This window comes from Populus trichocarpa, chromosome 4 (assembly GCF_000002775.5).
Source record: "Populus trichocarpa isolate Nisqually-1 chromosome 4, P.trichocarpa_v4.1, whole genome shotgun sequence".
Lineage (NCBI taxonomy): Eukaryota > Viridiplantae > Streptophyta > Magnoliopsida > Malpighiales > Salicaceae > Populus > Populus trichocarpa.
The window spans coordinates 8440554-8453114 of NC_037288.2; the positions used below are offsets into that span (position 1 = coordinate 8440554).

A 12561-nucleotide genomic window follows, 5' to 3' on the forward strand; every position below is an offset into this window, starting at 1 on the left:
ATTAAGTAACAATAAAAATATTTTTCTTTTTCATGCGGCCTATTTCGACATAAAGATGACGACTCAACTAAAAAACAAATATTTCCCGTATTTCAAGAATATGTACTAATTAATACTCATAGTATAAAAAATGTTTTATTTAATTTTCAAAAATAAAAATAACATATAAAAATTGAAAAATAAAAAGAATAAAAAATTTAATATATATTTATTATTCAATATACATATTAGAATAATAGGTATTTTGAAATATTATATTTTTCATGAATTAATTAGTGTATGTCCTAAGGTTATATTTATTTACGAGGTGTGAAATATTATATTTTTATAAATTAAATATAATCAATATTAAGTGTGTGTTTGAGATTGTAGTGCATATTGGTTTTCAAAATAGCTTTTTACGTGAAAATACATTAAAATATTTTTTTTTATATTTTTCTTTTATTTTTGAAATCAACACATTAAAATCATTAAAAAAATACTAAAATTATATTTGTTAAGGAGACGTGGCTCACCTTGTAAACAAACTCATTCTAACATATAACCACCACACTTTAGAGAGAAACCATAGTTTTTATGAGCTCATTTGAGAGTGTAATAATAGTTATTTTTTAAAGTATTTCTCGTTCAGAAATACATTAATATAATAATTTTTATTTTTTAAAATTACTTTTAATATTAACACATTAAAAACGTTATATATATATATATATAAACTTCAAGCAAGAAAATAAATAAAATTTTTAGAAAATATTGTTTTAACCACGTTCCAAAGAGCTCTATGATATCAAGCTAGACCATTATCTCTTACCTGTTTTCTTACTATGTTTTCTCTTATAAGGCCTTGGCCACCACCCTGATTACCAGCTCGATAGGGCCATCCCTTGTTTTCTTATGATCCAATGATTTTTGTTTTTCCTTTTCTTTTTCGTTTCCATAGCTTTCAAGTTCTGAGTTCATGTTCACAGTTATCGAGCCAATTACCCTAATTAATTTGTTAGCTTTCACAGTTGTGACAATTATTATGATTTTAATTTTTGAAGTGCCAACACAAGGGCATGACACCATGTTAAATTAGCAATTGATTGAGACTCCCACAAGGAATAGAGGGTGGGTGGGTGTCCAGTTATTAGCCTCTAGGGCATAGGCAATTTCCTGAGAAATTTAGCAATTCATTGAATCACTACCATGCCGGCAACAATTTATTTATTCATTTTACAACTATATATAAATGCAATGAATTTCTTATATTTTCAACATATTAAATTTAAGAAATGTTAACTTATTATCTTATTTGTTGCAAATAAAATTTTTGTATAGGTTTATTGTGAATAAATTGTATAAAAAAATAAAAGTAAAAATGATCAAACCTTCTAAATAGCTCATGTTATTAAAATTGACATTATGACTCGCTAACTTGATTTCTAGCCTAAATTAGATGTTTGAAAAAAAAAAAAAAAACAGATTTAACTTGATATGACTTTATTTAAACCCTGTTAAACTTTTTTTAAATAAAATAACATAATAATATTTTTTTAAAAAAAATATTATTTTAAAATAACTTTTATTAACCCAAGTTAACTTATGAATGATCCATAATTAAAGTCTATCAAGTCTTTAAAAGTCCTCGCCAATTTAAGAGTACATTTTGGTTTTCTTGGGTGACGTTTCTTACCCTGACTTTTATTAAACCAAAATGGTTAATAATTACACGGATCATCAGTACTAGATCATCTCTATTAGTTGGGTATGGTTTAGAAATCTAACATGTTAATTTTTAAAGTGTTTTTGATTTATAAATGTATTAAAATTATATATATTTTTTATTTTTTTATAATTTATTTTTAATATCAGTATATTAAAATAACTTAAAAACATTAAAAATAATTAATCTAAAACCAAAAAAATTTTAAAAAATTTTAAAATCATGAGTGTACGCAATGCAGGCGTAATTTGTTTTTTTAATCTGAGAACTGTTTACAACTACTGCTGTGCCTTGGGCTTTTGTAGAAATGTAAGCAGTGGGAATAACTGAGAACTCAGAACGATGTAAGTAGTCGTTGGAAAGTTCTTGTACGAATGGCATACACTTCAAACCTTGTTAACTTACAGTTCCTTCTGTCCTAACAACTTAGACTATAAGCATGTCACAACCATTGCATCTACCTTAATTATATATTCTTTGGAGACAAGTGCTCCCAAATTTCAAACCCTAGTTTTCAAACCCTAGCTCTTAGCTTCTCTAATAAGATAACAAATCCCCAATCAATCAGGACGTGTGATCAATACTTAGATATAAATGTTATTATTGTTATTATTATTTTAATCATGGGTGCCGTCGAAGTGTTTCTATTAAGATAATCCCAAGTGTTTCTTGTTGGTAAAAAAATATTATTATTAATTATTGTGTATATAATTTTCTTGCTTAGTCCAACTTAATTTGCTTGAACCGCTACTACATCTGTGGGCACAACCTTTATGGTTCTAGAATCCTTGATCTTGGATCCTAATTTTACCTACTATTTATGTACACATGTTCAAGCAAGCAACAGCAACAATCAACAAACTTTATTAACTGAGATACAGAGATTAATTAATGATTTATAATAATTCTGAAGAATTTTGAATACATAAAGAAGATTTTAAATTTGTCTAGATCATTTCTCGCACTGCGCTACGAGTAAGATTGAATTCTTTTAATATAAAAAAATATTCATGTGTTGTTAACGTGTTTTTTAACAAAAATTAAAAATTAAACTATACGAGAGTTGATCTTATATGACATGCCTGACTTGATAGATTTAAAAATAACCTGAACGACCGATAAAAATGCAATTTGACTTTAGAAAAATCAAGATGATATCCTTTTTTATATAGATATTGAAACAACAACATATTAAATATACTTTGATCAACTCGGTTTAACATATCAAATCCGTTATCCAGGTTATGAGACCACGGTAATACTATAGAAAACAAATAAAAAAAATTATTAAACCCAATCATTAATCAAACCAATATTATAAAATGAAATTTAAAATAAACTAAAAATAAGACAAGAAAAACCCCAATCAACCAGCCTAACTCACGACCCGGGTCATAAGATTGTGATGATCATATAAAAAGAAAATAAAAAAATTATAAATTAAAATTCCCAATCAACATAATTTTGAAGGATTAAATTGAAAAAAATAAAAATATGACAAAAAAATAACCTGAGTCAACCCGGGTTAACCTACTAAAACCGGATTAGACGATTGAGATAACTCCATAGAAAATAATTTGAAAAATATTATAGAGTCTGATTCTCAATGAACTACGTACATGTTGAAGGATGAAATCGGAAAAAAAAAATCTAAATAAAAAATGATTCGAGTCAACACAGCTAACCCGTAAAATTCATGATTCGGGTTATGAGACCGTGATAACTTCATATAAAGTAAATCAAAACAAACCATGAAACTCTATACCTAGTAAACTCAGTAATAAATGATGAAATAAAAAAAATTTAAAAAAAAACCTAAAAAATTTAAAGATCAAAGTAAAAAAGAGCTTGGCTTTGTATTATTCATTACTGCAATAAAAAATCAAGCCCTTTTGATATATATACATGTCACATTCCATAGCAAACTAAAATGTTTTGCAGGAACCAATAACTTGCAGGTGGGAGATATATGTTTTGTAACTTGGGCAATCTTCGTATGTTTACGGGTATTTTTTTTTTTGGTTAAAGAGTTTTTGATAAAAAAATTTTAATTTTTTTTAAAATTTTTAAATTATTTTCATACGTTGATATCAAAATTATTTTTTTAAAATAAATATTTTAATATATTTATATAAAAATATTTTAAAAATAACTAATACCAAAATTATAAACAGTCCTTGCAGATATGCTTAAGTTCAATCGAGTGCTACAAGAAAAGCCAAACAATGACATCTAAAAGAGTATTTTGCTGATTAGGTGGGAGACATATACTATCACGAGAAAAATCGAAGACCTAATTTCCAAGTCACAGTTGATAATGAAGCAGGTGAATTATTCAGTGCTTTAGCTCAACACAAAATTGTCAAAGACTCTGATTTATTGTAACATCCAGTTAATTTTTTTTGTGTATAAGTTAATTAGACGAATGCTTTATACGGTAAAAATCATAAATTTTTTCATGGTATATAATTCATTTCATATGACATGAAGTGATCATTACTGATAATTATGTACTCTAATTTTTTTTTTTTATTAACGTGGGTGTCCGGGCCAGCACGAGCGCACCTCGACTAATCCCATGGGCCCTGAAGTTAATGACCTTGTAAGTCTCTAGTGGCCTTGAGGTATGTGAGATTCGAACTGGTGACCTCTAGAAAGTAAATTTAAAGCCTGACCAGTTGAGCTACACCCCTCAAGATTTTATGTAATTTATTTTTATTTAGAAACATAGTTACCATCATTTAAATCTTTGGTGATCTTGATGCATGTCAATACTCAATCAAAACTGTTGTTGGATTAAGATTTCTACCCATTTATCAATTATAGTGGTGTTTGAGAGTGTTATAGTAGTTATTTTTTAAAGTGTTTTTTTCTTGGTAATTTATCAAAATAATATTTTTAATTTTAAAATAATATTTTTGATATCACCACACCAAAACAATTCAAAAATATAAAAAAATTAATTTTAAACAAATTTTTTTTAAAAATTTAACCAACTCCCGTTTACAACATTCTTGCATATATATTATACTTTTATTATTTAAATCCATATGATTTCGCAGTGGATGAAATAATATTTTTGAAAAATAAATAAATATATAAGCTTTTTCAAATGTGTTTTTTTTTTAATTTAAAGATTATATGTGTTAATAAAAATATGTAAAAACAAAAACATTGGTATAAATAGGACAAACATACAATGATAAATACTCAAAATGTAAAAATTAAAAAAAAATAATATTTTTTTCAAAAAAAATGCAAAGAAAAAAAACTAAAAAATATAAGAAAAAGATGAAGATAAGAAAAAAAAATGATGATAAGTATGCAAGTATAAAATGATAAAAATATCAATTATAAAAAGAGAAAAAAATATAAGAAAAACTTGTTTCCTACTAACAAAAATTTGCATCTGTTACTGTAAACAATTAGCAAAATTTATAATTATACTATATTTACAAGAAAATACCATTTCTTCTTAATATAATAATAATAATAATAATAATAATAATAATAATAATAATAATTTTTTTTTAGTACATCTATAAAAAAAAAAAAAAAAACTTGCATGATAGGGTTGTGAGTAGTGCATTGAAAATTTTTCAAGGGGTATGCTCATTAGTCATGACTTATTGCATATAATACTAGCAATTAATTATCTCTTCAAACGACGTACATCCAATCAGCTAGCCAGGCAGGAGGCACATCAGACGAATGCTAATGGCGATGACTTATTGCATATATAATACTAGTAATTATCTCTTTAAACGACGTCCATCCTATCAGCTAGCTTGGCAGTAGGCACACCAGACAAATGCTATGGTGGTGGCTTGTTGCTTGTAATATTTAGTAATTATCTCTTTAAACCATGGACATCGATCCTTCAAGCTAGCCAGGCAGTAGGCACATCAGACAAATACTATGTGCTTTTCACTTCAGAAAAGACACGAAGGGGAGAGTTTACTAGGAGCAACCATACCATTAATTATATAGCTACAGAGAATTAACTAAATTAAATAAAAAAACTAATTTTCCTAGGAAAATTAATGTTCATCGAGAATCAAATCACAATTTATATATAATTTAAAACATTAATTTAATAAATATAATTTCAATTTAAATACAAAGATAAACTAATTTGAAATTACGCAATTCAAATTTCAAACACAAGTAAAAAAATGAGAGTTGAACTGATATAACCTGATTGATTCGATGAGTTAAAAGATAACCTAAATGACTTGTAAAAATATAGCGTGACAAAAAAAAAATTCAAAATAACATATTTTTTTTTAAAAAAATATTGAGACGATAACATATTGGATTGACCTGAATTAACCTTTCAAATCTTTGACCACGATCATGAGGCCTTAATAACCCCAAAATCAAAACAAATTATAAAGCTCAATTATTAATAAATTTATTGTTGAATACTTAAATTGAGAAAAATTCAATATAAAAGGACAAAATAATGATATTTCAAAACAAAATTATGATAATGCCATTGACAGTCTTTCAAGACTTTTCTAAACTCCGATAACCTAAATATTACAACCTAAGATATATAACTATGTCAAGAGACTCCTCGTAATATTTTAGCCTAATCCAACGGTCGGATTAAGAGATGTGATTTGATACTGTAAAACTAGACAATATTTTATAAAAAAATAAAGCAAAAAAATAGAACATTCTGGCTGAAATTTGGGCAAAATTTACAAAACAGGTCGAGATTCTAAAGGATATGAAATTTTTTCTAGTTTGTTCTATTTTTTTAATTGGAACGAGATGTATCGGTCTTTATAGATAGAAAAGAGCGAAATTGACAACCTTGCCTTAAAGGCAAAACCAACAAAACTCTCACCCGAGAGATTTTTTTTTAATTATTTTACATTGGTTTTATTATAAATTTCAAGTGCATCTAGGGGCATTGCTGTAAATTATATGTATTGAATATAATTTTAAAAAAATTGTTGGGGCGTGCGTAGCACACGCCAGTGTATGGAAGGCCCCCACACAATTTGGGCGGCATGTGAGGGGTCGTTCGACCACCAAACATCACCTTCCAGTTCAGAGTTTGAAAGGTCTTGATGCCTCTGACGTCATGAACGAGTGCGTGCCTATAACACGAATCGGGTTTGGCGTCAACAACCGTTTTTTCTTTATTTTTCTCTCTCCCCACCCTCAAATTTCACTCTAACCCCTTCAAAAAATTAGATTAACCCCTGCAATTTATTTTCCCTTCATATTTGGTCAATGTCCTTTTAATTATTATTATTTTTAATTTTAAATAAGCCATAAAATTACAAATATTTTTTAATTTCACCCCTTTTTAATTTTTAATCTTTCAGATTTGGTCTCCATTATTTTGATTACTATTTTTTATTTTAATAAGCTATAAAATTACAATTGTTTTCCAATTTCACCCTCATTTCGTTTTTCTTCATCTTTCAAATTTGGTTTCTATTTTTTTATTGCTATTTATTTTGTTTGGGATCATTTTTTAGATTTTTTTCTTACAATTTTATCCTCCATAGGTTTTTTTTCTTTCAAATTTGATTATCATTCATTTTATTGCTTTTTTTTTTATTTGGCAAGTTTTTTAAATTGATTTTTTTTTCACAATTTCATCACTCAAAATTAAATTGATTGGGAATTAAAGTTTTTAATTGAATCCAGTTCAAAGATTTCACAGGTTGTAAGTTTTAGATATTAGACCAGCTTTAGAAGGTGTGCTCGAGCCGACTTGGGTTTTTTTTCCTTTTTAAATTATCGTTTTACTCTTTTTTTAAAGATTCTCTTTATTATTTTTTGTGGTTTTCCTTCAATGGGATTAGTCTCGGGTTCATAATTAGAGTCATTAGTTTCAAAGGTTAACGTATGTTGATTTTTGTTTGTGTGGTCCCCTTTTAAATTTATTTATTTCACTTTCATCTTTCAACATTTAATTTATTTGAAAGTGGTTTTCTTACCTTTTTTTTTCCTTTCCTTTCTTTCGGGTTATCCTGATCTCGTGCCTATGATAATGAGGTTTATGAAATAACTCAAGTTAACTATGATTTTTCTCTGTTGCTAAGGGGTTAATCTCAGGTCTAGGACCAAGGTCGCCGGTTTCAAATGTTAATGGGCATTGATTTTTTGTTTTTACCTTTTTTAGAAATTAAATTATTTTAGTTTCAACCTTTAACATTTAATTTATTGGAAATTGATCTTTGTATTTTTTTTTCCTTTCCTTTCTATTGGGTTGTCTAGGTCATTTTGTTTACAACTTCATTCTCAATTGATTTCTTTCATATCAAATTTGATTCTTATTCTTTTTATTGTTATCTTTTTCTTTGGCAGGTTTTCTAAATTGATATTTTTTTTCATGATTTCATCATTTAAAATTAAATTGATTGAAAATTAAGTTTATTGATTGAACATGGTTCAAGGATTTCACGATTTCCATAGTCATGTAGTTTGCAGGTTAATTAACCGGGTTGACTCATATTTCTTTCTATTGGTTTTTTGTTTTTTGTTTTTGTCATTCAACATTAAGTTGTTTGATAATTAAACTTCATAATAATATTTAATTTGCTTTCGAATATGTTCACCTTAGTATCACGATTATATTAGATATTTTGCATCTTGATTCGAGTGAGCTCGGATCAAAACCAATTATTCAAAATTTTAAAGATTTAATAAAATATTATAAAAATTCTCTTTGGTACCCAAATTACTTTCAATATTTAATTTTTTTGGTACATTAAATTCATTCATTTAATAATAATAAAAAACTGGACGCAAAAAAAGGGTTTTTGTATCCAAACTTTTTGGATTTTCTCTATCAGATTTTAAATTGAAAATCGACATATCGAACTATTTTTCTAGTCTCCTTTGAATTAAATTTTCGAATCTAAGAGATAATGGCGGTAGCGATCCCAATAACCAACTAGACTAAGGTAGCGTTATTATTAATTTTATCTTGAGACGGTGGTCTGTCACAAGAAAAAGATATGTCCAATCCTAGAATATTTTAAATTCAAATGTTATTATTAATCTTTGTAAGATGATAAATCTACATCTAAGAAGTCATATTTACAAGAATATATTAAATCTCGGCTTCAACTGAGCTTGCATTTATTGGTAGGAGAAGCACAATATTTCTCGTGAAAGGATAATAAAGAACGTAGAGATCACATGCGTGTATCACACATACGTTAAGGTTTTTGACTAGATGAAGAATATATTTGCTATAATCTATCGAAAAGATGACGGGAGACTCATTACTTTTAAGCGAATAAATGGCGTGGTGAGTAACAACAAGAAATAATTTAAAGTCAAATTATTTGCACACTCATTTTTGTGAAAAGAAATCAAAATGGGTGTTTGCTTTTTTGGTGTAAGATCACAAGGCCTAGTTCCTTGAGTAACATATATAGCTGCAAAACCCCGGAAAATGCAGTCAACAAAAGGAGAGTGAAGCTAAGCCGACTCTTGATCTCATCACTCTAATTGTCTTATACAAGCTGTCCACATGCATTTGTGCTTCTTTCAAGCTTGATTAGTCTGAATTTATGCAATAATATCCAATAATCAATCATGGTAGCTTCAATCCAAAAAAGGAAGAAAGAAAGAAATCATGGTAGTTAGTAAGATACGGGAGATCTTCTCTGAATAAACAAAGCTTAGATCTCAACGTCAATCAAGCAAACATCCAGAATTTAAGGCCTGCATAATTTATCATGGTGGTCCCTTAATCATTCACACTCGATCAATTATACATGGGGAACCTTTCTTCCTGTTTGACAATCAAACCCTCCATTCTAAGACAAAGTCTTTCTCTCCAACAAATCATGTTAGGTTTCATTTTTCTAATCTAACCCCTTTATATGATGTGAAGTGTTTGAACTTTTGATGATTCAAACTAATTTAAGTATACATCCATTCTGCTCTGTATGATGAGCAAAATACACATGAGCAACATGGTTTTCTTAGTATTTACACATGCTTTTTCCATACATTAAGAGGTGGTGTTAGATTTGTATGTATCCAGTCTAGCATGGTTAATTAAATACCCTAATCATTTTTTATATATTGGGATCAGGTACATGGTCGTTTGTCGATCATACGACTGATGCTGCACTTCAGGGCAAGCTATATTAATAATCTATTTAGGGTTAGGTCCTAGTTTTCTTCTTGCTCTGGGGATTTTCTTGAATAGCTCTTGCTTTCTCCTCCTCTTGTCCTACCGATTTTCGCAACCAACTAGATCTCCCTTTCTTTTCATGTCTCAACTTCTCGATCAAATTCTTTTTCTACAGATTACATGAAAGTGGTACTATATATACTGTTTTTTAGCCTTTTATTTATCCTTTATAAGTAGTGCTAACTCACATGTGTACGCACCCCACCTAGGATCACTGGTTTCCATCCTTCAAATTCTTCTGTCGGCAGCCACCCTCTTTTTCTCTCATGGATTTTGGTTGTCATGCAAAATCTAATACCATCTCCAGCAACAACACAACCCTAAAACTCTTCGGCTTCGACATTTCGGAGAACAACAACCCTACAGTGCCTTTAGATTCAAGTAAATCTCCATCTGGGTCACAGGAATCAGAGACTAATTTCCAATCTTCCGAAGGTAGAAAATATGAGTGTCAATACTGTTGTCGTGAGTTTGCGAACTCTCAAGCCTTGGGTGGTCACCAAAACGCTCACAAGAAAGAAAGACGGCTTTTGAAACGTGCTCAAATGCAAGCCACCCGCAGCTTGGCTGCAGCTTCATATGTTACCATACCAAATTCTATGTTCTCAACGTTTTCACCACCGCCACCTCACCTCCTTGATCCAGCGGTGGTTCCGATGGCGGCGGCGATGCAAGAACATGCCCATTCCTCTCCCTGGTTTTACACGTCCTATTCGGGACGCATGCCGCGTGGCGGCCCGTATCTTAATGGGCCTGCTTCTTTTCACGGAAGGTGTCTGGACGGAAAGAGTTTGGTTGGCAGTGAGGTTGGGCTTCATTCTAAAGTTTTTCCGATGAGTGGATTCACTAGAGAAGATGTTGACCATCATAAGGGATTAGGTTTGGATTTGCATCTATAGTAGCAGTCTTGGACAAGACACTCATCTAGTTTGAGCCTCTCTTGTAATGAATTTGTGTTGTGTTATCCTTAAAAATATGGAAAAAAGAAGAAGAAGAAAGCCTTGTACATTTTCCAACTTTCAGAATTGATTGCTACAGTTCTTCACATTTCTTCTGGCAGTGTGTGCGAATTTAACACTTTCATATATTGGTAGCCATTATTAAACATGCATGGTATATGGCATTTGGGATTGATAAAGTCTCAACATTAATTTGATGAAACAAAAAAATATTATATAACAATGAATCTGTGTAGACAAGTCTCAAATTTTGGAGAAATTGTTAGTTTTCCCCTTCTCTTTTACTCAGCAAGCAACCTCCTAGGGGCTACGGCTCATGGGATGATGGTTGAGCAGAAGCAATTTTCTGAAACGGTGACTAACAAGGGATGGATCAGATCTACTACGTACGATTGTAGGGCAGGAGGGGGTGGGGGTGGTTCAGGCATGATAAATAAGGTAGGATCCTTGAAACTTGATGTATAATTCTAGGAGTTTTTTTTTAAAAAAAGAAAATAGTTTATAGAAAATATCTTTTTAATTTTTCTATATTTGTGTTTTTTATAAAAAAAATTGGTTTACATAAAATATTTTATCATTAACCTTTAAATTTAATTTGTTTATTAATTAAAAAATATTTTTAATCCTTAAAAAACTATAAAAACTTTTACCCAATCACAATATCATTCAATTGTTTCAATTTTTTTTTTGTTATTATTATTAATCTCTCATTATCATCACCACTCCATCTTTATTGTTATTTTTACAGCAATTTTCATAACATTATCACACTATCACCATCATAACCATCATTAATGCCACCCTACCAAGATTTCTATCTAGTTTTGAATTTTCTCATGGGAGAGCAGGAGATTTGGCATGCGCTAAGACCTCATATTTCAGGATTGTAATGTGTAGTTCCTCCATTTTATAAAGTTTTCAATTTGGTCCCTCGCACCACCTCCTAACCTTTAATTGCTGAGTAATAATAATTCAAGAATTCATCAAACCAATTAATCTTAGCTTAACATTTTCAAATAATTAAATAATTATGGATTTTCACTGTTCCCTTAGAGTTACCGTCTTGTGAGAGCAATAGATAAGAGAATAATCGCAAAAATCAATGTGTTCAAATTTGAGACTCTCTTGTTGAAAAAGAAAATCAAGGATGAGAATATAAGAAAAACTAGAATATAGTTGTGAAATCTTCTTGAAAATGGAGCGAATAAAGATTTCAGCACTAAACTTCTTTCCAGCTTTAAAATTGTTTTGCTAGAACGAAAAAAAGAGAGTATTCTTATAACCTTTTTTTGTTTATTAAAATTCAAATTAAAATTGAGTTTTAAAACAATAATCTATACCCACTTTTCTTTTTCTTATGTTTTCAAATTTCTAAAAATAGAAATAGAGAATTTGTTTCTGTTTGCTATTTTTTTTGCGAAAAAGAAAAATTAACAAAAAACAATTGTAATTTTTGAAACCTATTTTATTTGGTTCTAAACAATTCAGATAATTCGGATTTGATATGTTTTCCCCTCAATATTTTCACCCAAAGACTATCACTCTCATGCATCACTCCCTAAGCCAGCTTTATCATAAAAGACATATTCATCTTATGCATATCTTTTAACTCTAACCCACCTTTAATTTTAGGTTTGCACACAGTCTTCTAGTTCACAAGGTACACTTTACCTCTACATGCCTTTGATCTCTAAATACATTTCTTTTCTATATCGTAG

General features: G+C 29.2%; 1 protein-coding gene across 1 annotated transcript; it reads left to right on the forward strand.

Moving 5' to 3' along the window:
- Nucleotides 1–9611: 9611 nt before the first annotated feature.
- LOC7477434 (zinc finger protein 6) lies at nt 9612–10931 on the forward strand. Its single transcript, XM_024599126.2, has one exon. The coding sequence runs from the start codon at nt 10151–10153 to the stop codon at nt 10781–10783; it is 633 nt and encodes a 210-aa protein (XP_024454894.1). The 5' UTR covers nt 9612–10150; the 3' UTR covers nt 10784–10931.
- The last annotated feature ends 1630 nt before the right edge of the window (nt 10932–12561 follow it).